Genomic DNA, 21,102 nt, shown 5'->3' on the forward strand with positions numbered 1-21,102 from the left:
CCTGCCTCCCTGGCGCGCCCCTTCCCTGGGGCTGCTGACGCCCCCCAACCCCCATTGCACCGTGTTGCACAAAGCTCAGTGGGTGCCTGGTTTTCCCTTTCCCCGAAGCAGGTTGGAAGCTGTTGTGCGGCGCGGGAAGAGCGGAGAGTAAGGTCTCGTCTCCCGCGGCCCTTGCTGCCTCCTTGCCAGCCATTCTCCTCTGCCCGGGAGCCACGCGTGAAGACGGCTGAGCGGCCGCAGGTCTGTGGCTGCGCCTCGGGCCACGGGCAGCGTGAGTGGACGTGCGGGCGCAAGGGTTCCGCAACGGGGCCCTGAGGTCCCGCTGGGCGGGCGGGCCTCTTCTGTGTCCTGCCTAGTGGTGGTTCGCGGAATCCGCGACGGCGACCAAAAGTCCCGCCCGACTGTCCCGTCGCGTAGCGCAGTCGGGGCGGCGTGGGTACCGGGACTTGGAGAGTCCGGTGTGAGACCTAGCACACAAATGTCAGCTGCAAAACGCAGGGTTAGGGGCTCGAACTGGTGAATGAGGAAGTTTGCAGAATTGCAGTGCTGCGTTCTCAGACGACTTCTTGGTAGAGAGGGCCAGCCAGGTCTTGGACCTCTGCGGGGCTACTTGATAACTGGGTGACCTGTAGCAGGGGACTGCACTTCTCAGGTGCCTGCCAGTCCCCAAGAAACTGATGAGGATACCAGATGCTGTAGTTGTGGTGAGGTGGTAAGCTAAGTAAAGTGCCCTGCGGCGTCGAGGAGATGCTCAGAACGGTGCAGTCGTTCTTATTATAAGGATTGCTTTTCGCTCTTTTGAAACATTAAAGGTGGCATTCCTTTTCGTTTGAAGGAGGAAGTTTTTCCCCATAGTTAATTGGATTGTCATGCGTGGCACGTAATTGGCACTTAAATATTTGTTACCCGATAGGTGTGTATGACATGTGGTTTTTAAAACTCCTCTCCCCTTTAGAAAGGGCATACATATGTCCACAAATAAGTGATTTGTGGATAAGCCCATCTTTCCCATCCGCCTTGCTAACACTTCTTTTTTCCTTCACTGCTCTGCATTCGCCGTTTTCATTGCTTGCAGGCATAGTAGCACCTTGTACTGAAGTCATTTCTTTCCCACATTTTTTGTTTGAATGAACGAATGGATTGTATAGAGTTGATTTGCTTGTTCTTTTCTATAGATAGAAGCGTTTACTTTTAGTAATAAACTGCCCAAACAATCGTGTCAGGCTACAGGTCTGTATTTAATAAATAGTTGGTAAAACGCTGTTCATTATTCAGTGAAGCGAAGCAAGATGTTCCTGAGGACTGTAACCAGCTAACTCACTGCCACCACTCCCCCGCCTCCCACTCGCCACTTCCAAACAAGGCTCCGGCTCCCTGCTGGTTACTCCCACTGTTGATCCCTGGGATTGCTGCTGCCTGATTGGCCCCCCGCCCCACTGCACCCCCCCACCCCCAGTCATCACCACTGAGACGTTTCTTTAGGCTTTCAGTGTGAATTGTTTTCTAGAACACTGCCAGTAAAACTGAGATACTTGAGACAAAGCAGTATTTAAGTTCTTCAAAATTAGGCTACCAACAAATTTTCTATTGAGTATCTCCCATGTGGTCAGTTCTGTGGGAGACGCAGAATGAAGAAAACCTACTGTTGTCTTTAGAACTGTGACAGTTCCCTAAAACTATAAAATTATGCAACAAATTGCATAAAAATGCATAGTAACTGCTGTTGTTCAGAGAGGAACATGAAGTGCAGGAAATAGAGCATCTAGGGAATTTGCTTACTAGGATAAGGGGAGGGGGTGCTTGTCCCTGTTGCTACCTGTATTACTAACTACTGGTAGTGCCATAGCAGGCACTTGCTTCATAACGTTTGTGTTAAATATTTGTGTTATGTCTTGAACTTAACTTTAAAGACTGGCTAAGATTTGGATGAGAAAACGGGAAGACATGCTTAGCAAAAGAAAATGGCACAAATAAAGTCCAGCACAGATGAGCGCGGAGGTGGAATGTTGGGGAGTGAGGATGCTGCCATATCATGGACCAATTATTTCTGTGTTGCTTGTAGGAGTAGTTGGAAGAACAATGCATTTAAGTCTTTGACATGATGTCCATCCGGCAAAGAAAAGGAATAAAAACCACAGAAATTTCTGAGAATTACCCAGCATCAGAAGAAAATGTGAAGTTGGAAAATAAATTGTCATCTGGTATGTGACTTAAACTAAAGCAACATTTGGGATTGTTTTTATTTCTGTGCATTAAAATATCTCTCACCAATAGAATAAAAATTCAGTGAATCCTAATAGTTGAGGAATCTTTGATCGAGTGCCTTAATGTTTTGGGTTTGCAGTTGATTTGATTGCAATTTGATTATTTTGGTTTTTACAGTTACGATTAGATGAAAGATAAGAGAGCTTTGATTAGAACCCCTTGTTACTCAGTTGTCTGGTAAATAGTTTATGGTTATGCCAATCTGACCTTTTACTCTAGGTTAATGCTTTTCCTGGCTATTCAGATTTTCATCTATTCTCATTTTTCTTGCATATATACACTGTTCATATTAGGTAGCCTTACCTCGAGTGAATTTTTTGTTCAGGTGTTCAAAGATGAATCAATTTTTCATTACTTTCAAATTCCTGAAATTTTCTCCTTTATTTTGGCAAGAAAAGTAGTCAGAATTTGGTAAATTGTTTACATAATAATGAAAATACTGTTAATAATTAACTTCTTACCTCCTGAATTGCTTTCTTAACTAAGCATAAACCAAAACCGAAAATTAATTCCACTGTCGTCGAGTCAATTCTGACTCATAGCAAACCTCACTGGGTTTCCAAGACTTGCAAATCTTTTTTTTTTTTTTTTTTTAATTTTTATTGTGATTTGGGTGAAAGTTTACAGAGCAAAAGGCAAAAAGTAAAAGTTTAATAAAAGTGATCAGTTCATTTTCCAGGCAGCACTTCACATATACTTTGTCTCATGACATTGACTGCAATTTCCCACAATGCAACAGCTCACCACTCACATCCTCCCCATAGTTACCTCTTCCCTGTGTCCTTCCCTCACATGCACTCCTGACCCCTGAGCTGTCTCCTGTGCGTACACTGCCCTTCTATTCTCCATGATTGATCTCTCCAAGGAGTGCATCTACCTAATGTAAATGTTCAGCTCGTATGCCTGTCTTGATTGTCTGGAAGCCACAGGAGTGGGTTCAATTCCAGACCTGAAGGGCAGCCAGGGGCCATAGTCTCAGGGTTCTACCAGGATCTATCAGGTCCCCTTTTTTTTCTATGATTTTTGAGTTTTGTTCCACATTGTTCTCCCACCAAGGCTGCAAATCTTTACCAAAGTAGATTGTCTCATCTGCCCACAGAACGCTGGTGGGTTTGAACTGCCACCCTCTGGTTAGCAACCAAACGCCTTACACATACACTATCAGCGCTCCCTGTGAGGATTTTAAAAAATTGTTGTTGTTGTTGTTATGTGCCATTGAGTCGGACCTTACTCATAGCGACCCCTCCTTGGGTTTCTGAGGCAGTATCACTACAGAAGTAATTGCCCAGCCTTCCTTCTGAGGAGTGGCTGGTGGGTTTAAACCACCAGCCTTCTGGTTAGCAGTCAAGCGCCTTAGGCACTACACTAAAATAAGTCTGAAAATTTTTATATCCATCACCCATTTTGGATATCTGACAGAATTTATATCAATTGCAGCCATGTTAGTTCTTATCAGCCAGAGTTAGTAAAGTAACTTGGGGAAACAGTTTAATAAAAGTGATCAGTATGGGGCAGTGGGAGGTAATGCCATCCACCTCAGCTGTTAGCAGTAATGAGTAATGTATTTAGGCAATATAGAGTACCACAGAAGAGCTTATACAGTGCAAGTTCAAGTTTGTTTTCTTTTAAAGTAAAGCATAACTTTGAGGGTTGTTCAAAACAATATTTATTCACATCAAAAAAACTAAAAACAATATGATAAACATAATGTCACTGAATTATTCATGCAAAAAATGTTGAAATGGCAAATGTTATGCTGTATACATTTGTATCACAATAAAAAATTTAAAAATGTATCTACTGACTAATTATTTTCTAGTACAATAAGAAAAAAATAGCTAATTACAAAATTGTGTAGGACCCCAATTTTGTAAAATTACATATGAATACTTGTGCAGAGCACAAGCAGCATTTGGATAGAAAAATAATCAGTGTCACTGGTGGTTGTCTCATGATGGATGGTATCATTAATTAAATTACATCCTGAAAAATTTGTGTCAGCTTGGCTGGGCCAGGATTCTCAGTGGTTTCGCAGTCATGGAATGATGTAATGGGGCAGATCTGTCATGACTCCCCATGATGTGATAAGATGTGAGAGGATTAAGAGGATTAGGCCTTCTGCATTCTGCATCTCCCACAGAACTGGCCACATGGGAGGTATTCAGTAGCAAATTTGTTGGTAGCCTGATTTTGAAGAACTTAAATACTGCTTTATCTCAAGGTATCTGAGTTTTGTTAATGGCATTCTATAAAACTGAGGAAAACAAAAATGGAAGGAAAAGGAACTGCAAAAGATTCATCTGTCTTATCTGGTGCTACTGTAACAGAAATACCACAAGTGGATGGCTTTAACCAACAGAGTTACCTGGTCCTTCTCAGCTACCAGCACAGAGGCGTAGGAGAGAACGGGAAGGGTGATTTATTCTTTCATAGTTTAACCAACCAGAAAACCAGACGCACTGCCGTCAATTCAGATCCGACTTGCAGCGACCCCGCCTGGGTTTTCCAAGGCAGTATCACTACGGAAATAGATTGCCCAACCTTCCTTCCGAGGAGTAGCTGATGGGTTTGAACCGCCAGCCTTCTGGTTAGCAGTCAAGTGCCTTAGGCACTATGCTACCAGAGCTAGTTCCATAGTTTGTTGTTGTTGTTATGTGCCGTGGAGTTGGACCGACTCATAGCGACCCCTTCTTGGGTTTCCGAGGTGTTATCACTATGGAAGTAGATTGCCCAACCTTCCTTCTGAGGAGTGGCTGGTGGGTTTGAACCGCCAGCCCTCTGGTTAGCAGGCAAGTGTCTTAGCCACTATGCTACCAGAGCTCCCTTTCTTAGTTTAGGAGGCTAAAAGTCTGAATTCAGAGCGCCGGCTCTAGGGGAAGGCTTTCTTGCTGTGTCTCTTGATCCTAGGAGGATCCCAGTGCAGGTGCCCTGGGTACCAGGATAAACTGTGCTTCTAGCTCTTTACTGCTGGCAGTAAAACCCCTCCTCCTTCTCTCTCCTTTGGTCTCTTGTAAGATAAAAGGTATTGCAGGCCACACCCTAGAAAAACTCCCCTTACATTAGATCAGGGCTGTGATGAGACTAAGGGTGTTATATCCCACCTCAGGAAATCAGACATCATATTGCACTGGGCAAATCTACAGAAAGCCTCTTTATAGTGTTAAGGAGCAAGATGTCACTTTGAAGAGTAAGGTGAGACTAACCCAAGCCATGGTATTTTCAGTTGCCTTGTGCATGTGAAATCTGGACAGTGATTAAGGAAGACCAAAGAATTGATACCTTTGAGTAACAGTGTTGGCAAAGAATACATTGTCTCTCTTAAGTTTGCTGCCCCTCTGCTTCACCAAGCATGGTGCCCTCTTGTAGCGATTGATTCCTCCTGATGACATGATCAGAGCAAGTGAGTTGCACAGCGTTGTGTTCTGATCCATATGTTTTCAGTGGCTTCTTTTCAAAAGTAGATCACCAGGCCTTTCTTCTTACACTGACTTAGTGTCAAAGCTCCACTGAAACCCATCCAGCAAGGTGACCCTGCTGGTATTTGAAATACCAGTGGCATAGCTTCTAGCATCACAACAACACATAAGCCACCAAATACAACAAACTGACAGATGATGTTTGGTGGTGACTACATAGTATTGTGTGGCTATAGCATAACTGATTTAACTAACTCCTTGTTACTCAATATTTAGGTAGTTTTCTAACCTTTTTCTAAAACAAAAACCACTGCCGTGGAGTCAGATCTGACAATAGCGACCCCTCCTTGGGTTTCCCAGGCGATATCACTAAGGTGGTAGATTGCCCAACCTTCTGAGGAGTGGCTAGTGGGTTTGAACCGCTAGCCTTCTGGTTAGCAGTCAAGTGCCTTAGGCGTTACGCTACCAGAGCTCTGTGATAAATATGCAGTGGCCAAATGTTTGCTTAAAACTTTAATTATTTTCTTGGGGATATATATCTGGATTTGGGATTGCTGGTAATGTAGTGTGTTCATTTGGGTGGCTTTTACTCACTACTACCACGTTGCCTTCCAGAGAGGTACCATTTTATTATTCCAGCATCATTTGAAAGCTGTTTTTTTTTTCTTTTTTTACCCATTATCAAAACAAAGTATTAGCATGTTAAGCTATCAAATTGTCCAACTAAGCCAAACCCACTACTGTCCAGTCCATAGTGACTCAGAGTAAAACTGTCCTATAGGATTTGTAAGGCTGTACATATCTATGGAAGCAGACTGCCACATCTTTTTCCCACGGAGTGGCTGGTGGGTTCAAACTGCCGACCGTTTGGTTCGCAGCTGAACACTTTAATCACTGTGCCACCAGGGCTCCTTCAAATTGACTGCTATTTTAAAAATTATGCCTCATTGTTTTTACTTTGCTTTTCCTTAACACTAATGAATAGGAACATTTTTCTTTTGTGTATCCTGTTTACTGGCCTTTTTTTCTGTGATGCATTGCCTGTTGATGTCCTTAATTATTTTCCTGCTGGAATATTCATCTTTTTTTTTATTGTCCTGAAAATATTCCTCGTATGTCAAGGATATTTAAGTTTTCTTATGTGTACTATGGGAGCTCTGTTGACACAGTGCCTCAGGCATGTGACTGCTAACCAGAAGGCTGGCAGTTCAAAACCACCAGCCACTCCTCAGAAGGAAGACTGGGCAGTCTACTTCTGCAGTTACCACCTCGGAAACCCACAGAGGGATCACTATGAGTCTGATCCAATTTGACAGTAATGAGTTTGATTTTTGGTTTTCTATGTGTATTATACATATTTTTCCTAGTTTGTATCTCCCTTGAGTTGTGATAGATTTTTTTTTAATTGTTGTTGTTGTTATATGCTGTTGAGTTGGTCCCGACTCATAGCATCCCCTCCTTGAGTTTCTGAGGCAGTATCACTACAGAAGTGGGATTGCCCAACCTTCCTTCCGAAGAGGGGCTGTTGGTTGGGTTTGAACCACCAGCCTTCTGGTTAGCAGTCAAATGCCTTAGGCACTATGCCACCAGAGCTACTTTTTTTTTTTTTTAATTAAGTAATAAGTTTTTCAGTAGCTTTTATGAGTAAACTGCAAATTGTAAATAGATAATCTAAAAGGCAATTTACATCCTACATATTTTATTTCTTCTTCCTGCTAACATACTTCATAGTTAAACTCCTAATTTTGATGCTACATGTAGACCCTAAGTATTTAAGATGAGTGATATACAATACTTTTCAAAAGGTGTACTTTCTGGTTGGCACAATGAACAAGTGGACAATTAGATACAGTGGAGTGAAAACTAATAAAATTAAGAAAAATGTGATCTGTGGAATCAAAAGGAGACCCTGTCTTGGGGACAGAGAAACAAACAAACAAAAAAAAAACTCATTGCCATCAAGGTTGATTCTGACTCATAGCGACCCCTCCTTGGGTTTCCGAGGTACTCTCTCTATGGAAGTAGATTGCCCAGTTTGCTTTCCAAGGAGTGGCTGGTGGGTTTGAACTGCCAGCCTTCTGGTCAGCAGTCAAATGCCTTAAGCACTATGCTACCAGAACTGCTGGGGACAGAGAAACCTACACCAATGACAGATAAATGGAACATTGCATACTTCCTAGTCTGAAGTAGAATTATTGAATCCTAAATAAATCCTTTACTAACTTGTTCTTTATCTGTTCCATTTTTTAAAAGGTTGTACCACTAGAAGACTATGGAAGATTCTGTCGTTTACAACTGGTGGAACTATTGCCCTTTGTATTGGACTGCTTACATCTATCTACCTTGCCACTTTACATGAAAATGATTTGTGGTTTTCTAACATTAAGGTATGGGCTTTCTATGACCATTATATGATTTACTTATCAGTACCTCCAGTTGTTATCCACACAGATGAATGAAGACAATGCAATTTTCCCATAAAGAATCCAGTCTTACTATTTTAAAGTAGCATATCAGAATTTTTATAATCCAGTGAGTCTTTTCTTTTTTATTAACATACTCTAATATATCAATTACTCTAAACCAGTATCTTTCAAACTGTAGATTGTGAAATTGGTACGGTAGGTCACCAAACCAAGCCCACTGCCATTGAGTGAATTCCAACTGACAGCGATCCCCATTGGGTTTCCAAAGCTATAAATTTTTATGGAGGTAAATTGCCTCATCTTCCTCCTATTGAGCAGCTGGTGGGTTTGAACTATTAACCATCTGGTTAGCACCCAAATGCCTTACCCACTACACCCCCAGAGCTTCTATAGTAGGTCACAAGTTAATGTTTTTAATGAAATCAAATAGAAGAGAAAATATGACACTTAAAGTAGAGTTGAAAATGTTTTGTGAAATGAGTCATGGTAGTGCAGTGGTTAGCTCTTATCTACTAACCAAGGCGTCTGTGGTTCAAACCCACCAGCAGCTCTGTAGGAGAAGAGACCTGACGTTCTGCTCCCATAAAGATTAAAACCAAAACCCACTGCCATTGATTCCAACTCATAGTGACCCTATAGGACAGAGTAGAGCTGCCTCACAGAGTTTCCAAGGTTGTAAATCTTTACTGGAGCAGACTGCCACATCTTTCTCCCACAAAGTGGGTGGTAGGTTCAAACCACCAACCTTTCAGTTAGCAGCTGAGCGCTTAACCACTGCCCCACCAAGGCTCCTAGGAAACCCCATAGGGTCTCTGAGTCAGAATCAATAGCACACAACAACAACAGGTTTGTGTAGACTGAGTCACAATGTACAATGTATTTTTTTTACTATGGGTTGCAGTATAAAAGAAAAAAAATCAAAAGCCACTGTTCTAAACCATGAATTTTTTTTTTTTATTTGTGATTTGGATGAAAGTTTACAGAGCAAATACACTTTCCATACAGCGGTTCACATATACTTTGTCTCATGACATTGACCACAGTTTACCACAATGCAACAGCTCCCCTCCCACTTCCTCCTCATAGTTACCTCTTCCCTGTGTCCATCCCTCCATGCGCTCCTGCCCCCTGAGCTGTCTCCCTGTGCATAAGCAGCCCTTCTTTCTCCCATGATTGTTCTCTCCAAGGAGTGTATCTACCTCAGGTAAATGTTCAACTCGTATGCCTTTCTTTTGTTTGGCTGGAAACCACAGGTGTGGGTTCAATTCCAGACCTAAAGGGCAGCCAGGGGCCGTAGTCTCAGTGGTTCCTCCTGGCTCTATTGGGCCAGCAAACCTGGTCCCCCCACTGTTCTAAACCCTGAATTCTTGTGCTGGCTCCATAGAAGGACATCACAGTGTTTATGACTTTCTGTGGTTACAGGGGTGTGTGGTGCTCACCCACACATATGCATGTGTTTTTCTTGGGAAAGTAGCCATTATTTTGAACAGAATCTCAAACAGTCTTGTGACTTCTTACACCAGTATCCTTATTTTCTTTTTTTCTCCCTCCGTCTATTAGTCTGTCTGTCCCTGACATTTCTGGAATCCCTGCTGGCACTGTTTTCAGAACTACTGTATCACTTAAACAAGGAAGCATGTATGTTGCCAGTGTTATATCTTGTTTTTGATCTAAAATGTCATCTTTGCCCTTATTTACTAACCAAGGCTTCTAATGACTTTGTTGCTTACAAAGGTAAAATTCACCTTCAAAGACTGAAAATGTATCATCTATGAGAATATCCAAAAGAATTGCTGCAGTATCCAAAGGCAGTCCCAAGGAGAGCTTTCCAAGATATTTTGCACTTTGGTTCCATTATTGGAATGAGTCTCCAAAGGAGACAACTTTGAATTACAAATTCAATTTACTAACTTTTGTTATGTTTATTTTAAAAATCAGTGGTATTACTTTATGGTATTCCTAGGTGGTATAGATGGTTAACATGCTCGCTGTAACCAAAAGTTCAAGGTTCAAGTCTACCTAGAGCTGCCTTGAAAGAAAGGTCTGACCATCTACTGCCAAAGAACGAGCCATTGAAAACTGTATAGAGCACAGTTGTAGTCTAACATACATAGGATCGCCATGAGCCAGAATCAACTTCATGGCAACTGGTTTGGTGGTTTGTTTTTTTAGTGTTACTTTAAAGTTTTGACTATGTCCATGTATATATCTTTATACAAGTTATCATGGTACCAAAGAATAGTAATTTTTCTATTTCAGTGATGGTAGATTTTTATTGTCAAGAAAAATTTATTCACCTATATTTCTTTAAGAAGCTCTGGTGGCACAGTGCCTAAGGCATTTGACTCCTAACCACAATGTTGGTGATTCATACCCACTAGTTGCTTCATGGGAGGAAGATGAGGCAATCTACTTCTGTAAAGATTTACCTCCTTGGAAACCCATTGGGTTGCTATGAGTTGGAATCCCCTCAATGGCAGTGGGTGTTTTTTGTTTGTTTGTTTTTTGATTTTTGTATTTCTTTAAAATGGAGTACTTAAAATAGGTTCCCTAAAATAAGCAATCTAATGTCTCTTTATTAAGACACATAAGTATTTTGAATAAAGTAAGTGTCCCTCTAGGCAGATAGTTGAAATTAAATGTTAGTAATATATAGCTAGTATTTATTCTGACAGTGATCGCCTAAATTAATTATGAACTGTAAGTGTAGCTTTTTAATTTAAAAGTTATTAGGGGCCTTGTGAGTATCCTTAAATAAACATACCTATCATCAAAAAACCTGAGCATCCTTATTTTTCTCTCAAAATCAATTTCTATCAGAACAGTGTAAAGCTCACCATGTTCAGAAAATCATTATACATTATTTTTACTTAGGATATATATTGAAGGAGCTCTGGTGACACAGTGGTTAAAGCATTTGGATGCTAACCAGAAGGTCAACAGTTCTAACCTACCAGCCGCTCTGCAGGAGAAAGATGAAGCAGTCTGCTTCTGTAGAGATTTACAGCCTTGAAAACCCTATAAACCATACTCATTGCTGTCAAGTCACATCTGACTCATAGCGACCCCTCTTTATCACTACGGAAGTAGATTGGCCAACCTTCCTTCCAAGGAGTGGCTGGTGAGTTTGAACTGCCAGCCTTCTGATTAGCAGTCAAATGCCTTAGGCACTATGCTACCAGAACTCCTTGAAAACCCTATGGAGCAGTTCTGATCTGTCCTGTACAGTTGCTGTGAGTCAGAATTGACTCGATAGCAGTGGGATCGGTGTCTTTGGGTTTTGGTATATGTTGAGAAACCGTTCTATGAATTGAACTATGGGAAGTATGGAAGGAATTACAAAGACTTCTGAATTTTCCAATGTAATAAATTGAGTAAATATATATTAAATGCTTACACTGTACCAGCTGCACTGTGTTCAGTGATAGCAATACCCCAAACAAGATAAAGTCTTGCCCAAAAGGAACCCGCACTCCTGAGAAGGGCACAGGCAAGTAGGCAGGACATCCAAAATCAGCAAGAAGCCACATACTGTATGCATAAGATAGAGACTACTGTGGGGGGCACATGGGAAAGGCAGCCTGACCTAATCTTGGAAGATCAGGGAAGGTTTTCTAGAGGTAGTGATGATAATGGCGGCCTGAAGAAGAACTGGCAAATGGTAGGAGAAAGGAAATGTACAGTAGATTCAAGAGTCAAGACAGCCTACAGTGTTCAAGATGTTGACAGTAGTTCAACATGGCTGGAGACTAGACAGGGAGAGGGCATATAGTAGGAATGGTAGACAGGCCAGATTGTGAAGGACTCCGTCCTCTAAATTACCAGGGCTTCAAACTGCTTCAGTCACGGCTGACTCAGTGAAATCGGAACAGACCCAAATTTGTAAAATGTGGGTACATTGCAGTGATAACCAGAGCAGAAAAAAGTATGAGGCATAATGAGCTCTTTCAGAAGACTGATGCAGGAGACTGGATTATTGCCAGGCCTGGAGAGTGACATACATTCAACGCATGGTTGCCTTTGAGCAGGATACTATTGTTTCTGACTCTGCAAATCAAGAGATTAGGTTGCTATGCAACGTGCACACTGCCCTTATTTTCTAAGAGGGGGATTAAGTTTCTAGTAAGGCGTCAACTGGTATTTTTTCCCGTTCCGGTTATTGTTCCAGTACACCCATGTTGTACAAATTTGAGTCTGTTTCAGTTTTTGCTGCATTAACAATGACTGAATCAGGAAGAACCAGTTTGAAGCCCTGTATATCACTGATAGAACTTTCTCGAAACGTAATAGCTCCATTTTTAATAATGCAGTGAGGTCATTGTATTGGAGTTTTACAAAGATGATTCAAGCTATAGTGTGCAAAATGGATTTAAGGAGGGCAGAATTAGAGTCAAAGGAAACTGATGGGATAATACAACTTGTTGTTTGTTGTTGTTATGTGCCATCGAGTCAGACCCAACTCATGGCAACCCCTTCTTGGGTTTTTTGAGGCAGTATCACTACGGAAGTAGATTGCCCCATCTTCCTTCCGAGGAGTGGCTGGTGGGTTTGAACTGCCAGCCTTCTGGTTAGCAGTCAAGTGCCTTAGGCACTAAGCTATGAGAGCTCCTGAACTTAGTGGCCTAAATATGGATAGTTGCAATAGAAATCTGTTTATTTATTCAGTCATCATTTAATGAATACCTACTGTGTATCAGGCAGTAAGCCCTGGGAATATAGTATTGAAGGTGATGTGAACTTAATTGTGATGAGCAAAAACTAACTGGAAATGAGGAATACTATGGTGAATATCAAATGAGGTAATGAAATAGTTACCAGAAGGCTACTCTGAAGATAAGACATATAAATTAAACCTAAATTCTAAGAAGGTACCAGCCAGGCCAAGATCTGTGGGAATATTTTAAGGAAAGGGAATAGCAAGTGAAAAGATTACGGATAAACTTGGCAGGTTGAGTAACAGAGAAAGCACATGTGGCCAGAGTTTTGTGAGCTGGTACAAAAAATGAAAAGGCCAGATCATACAGTGCTTAGTAGGCTGAACAGGAGTTTAGAGAAAAGTGGACAGAGTTAGAAGCTTTTTAGGAGGTGGACTTGAAAGGATATATTGATTCATGGTTTGTGTGGAAGGTGATTGAGAGGGAAGAGCCATCAGTGCTTTCTCCCACGAGTAGCTAGATGAGTGGATATGCCATTTGCTGTGATAATGAACACAATGAGAAGAGCAGATGGGGCAGCAAGGCAGGAAAGGAGAAGTTCAGGTTTGGATGTATTGATTGAGTGAGTCACTTTCAAAACAGTCCAAATAGAGATACAGAGTAAAGGAAGCTAGGTTTATGGATCTGAAGGCAGGAGTTCCATCTGTGTTGGAAAAGAACGTTTTCAACTTACCAGCTTATACATGTGTGGGTGAGATTGTTTCAGGAGCATGTAGACTGAGAAGAGAAAGAGCCTAGGCCAGTCTCTGCCTGTGCCTCAGTTACCATCTGGGCAAAGCTATGAAAGATACATATACTCTAACAAATTTCTTCCCACCCACCACCCCTGCCCCCTGAAACTTATATTAAGCTCAGTCTTACTGAATGTTTTTCTCTTTATTCAAGCAATTACTCATAGTATATAGCCTTTTTCCCCCTTTTTCACAAAAGAGGAAAGCTGATGTAACCATTTCTCAAGTCTGATATTACCTCTGAAGGTGTTTGGCTTGTTTTTTGGCTTAGGCTATCTAGACCAGTGCTGCACTGTCCTGTACAGCAGCCACTAGCCAAATGTGGCTATTGAGCACTTGAAATATGCAACTAAGGGATGCAATTTTTTATTTTATTTCATTTCTGTTAATTTGCATTTTAATTAATTAATTTAAAAACATACTTTCTGTGAATAAGCAATTGAAAATCACTGATCAAAGACCTTACTTAGCCGTAAGAAAACATCATTTCCAGAGTTTTTGTGCCTTTCTAAGTATACTCCTCTAATTTATACCATTTTACATTGGAAGCCTTATGGTAATATTTGAGAAGGCTAAATCTGTTTACCTTTTTTATTTGTGGGTTGTAACATTCTTATCAAAATTGCTAGGCTAGTTTTTGAAAACTACATTTTCTTTTGAATTCCTTGAATTAATTGTGATTATCCAGAGAGTAAAAGTCTTGCTTATTATTAAAATAGACAAGCTATACATTGGGTTTATTCATTCAGAATGATGTTTTAGTTTTAATTTTTTTAAAACGTTTCTTTGACTTTGTATAGTAGCGGAGTCATAAATATTGTCTTTCTGTGATGGACTTATTTCACTCAACATAATGTCCCCCAAGTTCATCCACGTTTGAGATGTTTCACAAATTCTTCATTATTCTTTAGTGCTGCATAGTATTCCATTGTGGGGTAGGTACCATAGTTTGGTTATCCATTCATCCGTTGATAGACAAATTTAAGTTGTTTCCATCTCTTTGCTATTGTGAATAGTTCTGTGATGAACATGGGTATGCATATATCTGATCATGCCCCAGCTCTCATTTTTTTAGGATACATACCTTGTAGTGGGATTGCTGGACCAAATGGTATTTCTATTTCCAACTTTTTAAGGAAGCCCCATTCTGTTTTCCATGATGGTTGTACCATTTTACAGTCCCACCAGCAGTGTATGAGAATTGCATTCTCTCCTCACCCTCACCAGCATTTGTTGTTTTCTGTCTTGGTGTACTTTGCTGTTATTGCTGGGGTGAGATGATATCACATTGTTACTTTGATTTGTATGGCTAATAATCACAAACATTTCTTCATGTGTTTGTTGGCCACCTCATTGTCTTCTTTGGTAAAATGTCTGTTCATGTCTTCTGCCCATTTCTTAACTGGATTGTTTGTCTTTTTGATGTTGAGGTGTTGGAATTTTCTATAGTTTTAGAGATAAGTCTCTCGTCAGATGTGTTGTTGCTGAATATTTTTACCCAATATGTAGGTTCTCTTTTTACTTTGTTGGAGAAGTCTTTTGATGTGCATAGTAGTTTAATTTTTTAGAAGGTCCAATCATCTAGTTTATCTTTTGCTTTTTGTGTATTCTTAGTTATGTTTCATAGTCTGTTTATGTCATATAATAGGGCCCTTACCTTTGCTTCTATTTTTTCTTTGATGAGCTTTATAATTTTATGTTTTGCATTTAAGTCTTTGACCCATCTTGAGTTAGTTTTTGTGTATTGTTTTGGTTCACAAGTGCCACTCTACCAGAAAATACCTCAAATGGGATGGCTTTAACAGACAGAGATTTGTTCTTTTGCACTTAGGAGCTAGAAGTCCAAGTGCAAGGTGCCAGCTCTAGGGACTGGGTGAAAGCCCCACGACCTTGGGCTTCAGCTCTACCTCTTGCTCTCAGCCCACTGAAGCTGGAGACATCTCTTCACTCGGGCAGCTTCTGGCTGCTGAAGCTAACAAGCCCAAGGTTGACAAATAAAATAGCATAGTCCTAATATTACCAAACATGACAGGACACTAGTTCAAGTCCAGAGACAGTCCCAAGGTTGTCAGGAAACATGACAGACTGCTGAATGAAGACTTGGCTACGTGCAGAGTCCAAGCATGCCAAAAAACTGCAAAGACCTTTCTCAAAACTTCTGCTTATGTAATGGAAGCAGACCACATCCCTAAGGCAGCTGCTCAGTAGATTCTACCATGGAGTTGATTACTAGTCTCATCATGGGGGAAAAACTACATCCAGCTGTCCAGCCACTCAAAACCAAGCCCAGTTAAGTTGACAGTTGACACATGGCCTTAACTACCACATGTGTGGTGTGAGGCATGGATCCTATTGCATTTTTCTGCAAATGACAGAGTAGTTTTTTTAAATGTTCATTCTAAGGAGCTGTGGTGGCATAGTGCCTAAGGCATTTGAGCTAACCAGAAGGCTGGTGGTTCAAACCCACCAGCCTCTCCTTGGAAGGAAGACTGAGCAATCTACTTCCGTAATGATACTGCCTTGGAAACCCAAGAAGGGGTCACTATGAGTCACAATCTACTTGACAGCAGTGAGTATTTGAAAAGTGGGAGCCCTGAAATAGCAACATGAAAGTTAAAGGCTTTAAATAGTCATAGAAAATCTGAATGTACTATCCTTTCTCAGCATATTTTTTTAATTAAAAAGTTCTTTTTCTGCTGTCTTAACCATTGTGTTACATTTTTCTTGCTAGGAAATGGGAAGTATTGGAGATGTAGAAAAGTATCTTCTATTGAATGCTTGCTGTGTACTTGGCACTGTTATGGGTGTGTTTTATATATATTTAGTCTATCACCAGAGCCTAAACACTTTACCTCTAAATTGTCTTTAAAATCCAACCTGCAGTTTTGCTAACTGTGATTGTAAACAAAAAGAGCTTTAGTGGTGTAGTGGTTAAACTATTTGGCTGCTAACCAAAAGGTCAGCAGTTCAAAACCACCAGCTGCTACACAGGAGAAAGATGAGGCAATCTGCATCTATAAAGATTTACAGCCTTGGAAACGCTGTTGGGCAGTTATACTCTGTTCTGTAGGGTCACTGTGAGTCAGAATCAACTTGATGGGTGGGTTTGGTTTTTGATTATAAACAAAACAAACAGGGTAAAGCCCATGCTTTTACTTGCTGTGCTGCCCTTATGCAGTAAGTAAATAATGGTCTCTTTGTAGTACAATCAGGAGCTGTGGTGGCTTAGTACCTAAGGCATTTGACTATTTGACTGCTAACCAAAAGGCTGGTGGTTCAAACCCACCACCCATTCCTCGGAAGGAAGGTTGGGCAGTCTACTTCCGTAGTGATACCGCCTCAGAAACCCAAGGAGGGGTCGCTATGAGTTGGATCCGATTCGACAGCAGTGGATTTGGTTGGTTTTTTTTTTTTTGTAGTAGAATTAACCTTTGAGAATAAGGGAAGTTGTGTAGGCCGGGAAAAGGGGAGGTGACTAGTTGGTATAAAAGATTGGAGTTGGAACTAGAACAGAAGGATGTAACTTTGGGAGGTTGAATTCAGGGGTAGGATATAGATAGCATTGGCAAGTGGGGAGCCAAATCATTGCATTCTTAATAATTTGTGCCTCACAGATGCTATAGGAAAAGTCGGTATAATTTTCATTCTTTTCTGTTGATTTTGTTATTCTGGTTGGTTGTGACTTAAGAGACTCAATGCTATAGAGTACGACTGCTGCATACGGTTTTCTTGGCTGTAATCTTAATGGAAGTGGATCCCCAGTTCCGTTTCTTCTGCAGTGCCACTAGGTGGGTTCAAACTGCCAAGCTTTTTGTTGCCAGTGTAAACCATTTGTGCCACCCAAGTGCCTCCATCTTAATTCTTTTTGATTTTTGAACATGGATTGTATTTTTTTTCCCACAAATTATATGGTGACAGTAATGAAAATTTAAAAATGAAAACATTGCTCTGTATTTAATACCCTTAACAGAAAACTTCCCATTCCATTCTTCATCCTGTATGCATATATATTTTACTGTGACCTCAATATAGGTAGCTTTTTTTTTATAATATGCTTTATCTGATGTCATATTATTTGCTTTTTCCATATGTAATTAACATATTTTCATAAAACTTTCACACCTATTATGTAAATACTTATTATTATAATTTAATATTTTCGGAGTTTTTATATTCTTAATTATTTCACTGTTTCCCTACTCCCCAATTATTGATTACTTAGAGTGCCTCTAATTTTGTGGTTAAACTCCTAAAATTGCTTACTTAATTTCTCATTTTAAAGTGGTAGTGTAAAGATAGTAGTTTTTTTCCTGGAAATTACCTCAGGGCAATTTGGAAAATGAAAAATAGATAATAGTCAAAATCGTGTTTGATGTAACTGAGATCTGTAATCTGGACCCACAGTGTAAGAGGACAACTGATGCCATCAAGTGCATTCCAACTCATAGTAGTTGTATACAACAGAGTAGAACTACCTCATAGGACTTCCAAGGCTATAAATTCTTACAGAGGCAGGCTCCTTCGTCTTTCTCCCATAGAGTGTCTGGTGGGTTCAAACTGCCAGTCTTTTGGTTAGCAGCTGAATGTTTTAACCACTATGCCACCAGAGCCCCCTAATATAAGAGGAAGCATTGTCAAATGCAGTGAAATTCAAGAGAGTGTAGAAAGATGCTGAGCAAGGACTCTGAAAGCTGCAGATTTCAGATGAAACTGGCAAAGCTTAGTTCTCCAAAGTTCTAGCATATCCTGAGAGGTCAAACCAGCAGTCCCCTGTTAAAGCCATGGGAATGGGTGTGCAAACTAATAGCAGAAGCTTTTCGGTACACACTGCGGTATGAAGGAGAAGCAAGTTAGGCAGCCTGAAAGAAGTAATCACAGAGATAAACCATAATTATAGGGAGTGGAATTGGAGAGGGCAGGGATAAAAAGAAAACTTGCATCCTGAACAGCTTTGAAGCTGCCAATCTCTGCTGACTAAAATGAGGAAAAGACTAAAGAACTCACTCTTAAAAATAACCCTATATCATAAGGAAAATTTGCTGGCCTGAGTTAGGGCCCTCGCCTGTCTTCTACGTGCACTTCCTGCAAATAGCTGGTTTAATAAGAACGTGCCACATGGAAAAATGAGTGATAATCAGAAAGCAACTACCACAGGATCTGTGCAATGATACTACCAGAAAAAAAGGAAGAGAAAAACAAGAACAAATGGCAGATGAAGAACAATCATCAGCAGAAAAATTTTGCAGCAGGGACATGAAACTTGTGACCAAACATGTCACCATGATTTATGAAACAAACATAATAAAGCACTTGCTGTGAAAGATGAATTCAAAGCAATGATTTAAGAAGATACAGGAGGATAATAGAAGAAAATGAAACATGAACTGGCAGCACTTAAGACAAAAAATAGAATTGAAAACTATAACAAAAACCTGAATCATGACCATGTTGGAAGCAACACACAGTTCAGAGTTTTCAGAAAGCAGAGAAAAGGAAATACTGGACAGGTTTAATAAAAGTAAACAAAATGAAATGAAATTAATAAAGTATTAGAAAGTGATAGCTGAGGAAAACAAAAAAGAGCAAGCAAATACATTGTGCCTCAAAAGACGGGGAAGCAGAAGAATGAAACAGAAATTTTAAAAAAACTTAAAAGATTTAATTCAAGAAAGATAACCAGAAATAAGACTTGAATCTACAAATTGAAAGACCACAGTGGTTTCAGGAAACACTGACCTAGAAAACTCAGTCAGAGTTGATAATAACTGTATAAAGTTGCGAGACTTAAAAATAAGGAAAACTTGGACATCTAGGCAAAAGATCAATTTACCTATAAAAGGAAAAGAGGTAATCTGGCTTCTGACTTTTCCATAGTAACATTTACTGCCCCAAGACTGTGAATGGTGCCTACAAAATACTCTAAGAAAAAGAAAATGATTTACATACTCTAACCCAGATATTCTATCATGTATGAAAGTACCATGCCAACATTTTTGATCCTGTTGTTGTTGTTGTTGTTATTTTGCATCGAGTCGGCCCCGACTCATAGCGACTCCTCCTTGGGTTTCCAAGGCAGTATCACTATGGAAGTAGGAATGCCCAACCTTCCTTCCGAGGAGTGGCTGGTGGGTTTGAACCACCAGCCTTCTGGTTAGCAGTCAGGTGCCTTAGGCACTATGCTACCAGAGTTCCTTTTTGATCCTAGAAAGTATATTTTTAGGAACACCTGAAAAAAATTGGTAAAGAAAAAATTTCATCCAGCAAAGAGATGAATGGAAAAACAATGGCAGAAAGACTGACATGTTGAAATTTATGTAACTGTCAGAATAAGACTAAATAAACAGTTAAAGAACAAAGTGTAAATGATATAAACTTTAACAATGTAATAATAACACAAGTTAGTAGAAAAGGAGAAGGTAAAAGATAGCTTACCTTTCATAGCTAGAGAGCAAAAAGTTTTATTTGAAACCAAGTCAAACTAGTATATGTAAAAGAAAACTCTAAGTAAATTAATATGAAATAAAACTGACTAGGGAAGACATATGAATTTCATAAAATTAGCATTATTCATCATAGGAAGTCAATAAATACTATACTATAGATATAAAGAATTGAATTATCCTATGAAATTCTAAATAGAAGCTCGGGTGGTGTGATTAACACATTTAGCTACCAACCAAAAGGTCAGTGGTTTCAACCCACCAACTGCTCTGCAGGAGAAAGATGAGGCAGTCTACTTCCATAAAGATTTCCAACCTTGGAAACCCTTTGGGGCAGTTCTGCTCTGTCGTATAGGATTGCTTTGAGTCAGAATCAACTCACAGCAGTGAGTTTTGGTTTTGGGTTTATGAAGTTATAAAAGTAACCCCTAGAACAAAATGTAAACCTCCTAAATTAAAACATACATCTAAAAAAGAAAACACATTTATACACAGAAATCAAAAGCAGACACAGATCATATAGTGAAAGATTTTTCCAAAAAGCATGATACAAAATGTCCAAACATTTTCTATGTAGCTAAATGTAAATGGGCTCTCTTTGCCTATTAAAACAAAAACTCTGGACCACAAAGCAAACCCAAACCATCGTGAGATACCACTTAACACCCACTAGGATAAATATAATAAAAAAGACAAATAACAAGTTCTGGCCAGAATGTGGAAAAATTGGAACACCCTCCCTACATACACACACAGCTGCTTTGATAAACAGTGTAGCAGTAGTTACCATATGATCTAGCAGTTTACCCCTAGATACATACCCAAAAGAAATGAAAGCATGTTCACACATAAATTTATATACAAATATTCTTAGCAACATTATTCATAATAGTCAAAATATAGAGACAACGCAAATGCCCATCAACTGATAAATGGATAAGTAAAATATGGTAATACATACAATAAAATGTTTGGCAATAAAAAAATAATTACTAATACATGCTACACCATGGATTAACATTGAGAACATTATGTTATAGGAAAGCAGCCAGTCACAAGGGATCACATATTGTATGATTCCATTTATGTGAAATATTCAGAATACGCCA

The 21,102-nt window shown here is 39.9% G+C and overlaps 1 protein-coding gene across 1 annotated transcript in view; it reads left to right on the forward strand.

Moving 5' to 3' along the window:
* The first annotated feature begins 2,098 nt into the window (after window positions 1-2,098).
* The window catches only part of DPY19L3 (dpy-19 like C-mannosyltransferase 3), a 162,530-nt gene continuing 143,526 nt past the window's right edge, over window positions 2,099-21,102 (forward strand). The window contains exons 1-2 of the mRNA XM_007954335.1: window positions 2,099-2,201; window positions 7,935-8,068. Of these exons, the coding sequence (XP_007952526.1) occupies window positions 2,099-2,201; window positions 7,935-8,068 (237 nt within the window). The remainder of the gene's footprint in view (window positions 2,202-7,934; window positions 8,069-21,102) is intronic.

This window comes from Orycteropus afer, unplaced genomic scaffold, assembly GCF_000298275.1.
Source record: "Orycteropus afer afer isolate SDZICR_OR568_19922 unplaced genomic scaffold, OryAfe1.0 scaffold00459, whole genome shotgun sequence".
NCBI classification, from domain to species: Eukaryota; Metazoa; Chordata; class Mammalia; order Tubulidentata; family Orycteropodidae; genus Orycteropus; species Orycteropus afer.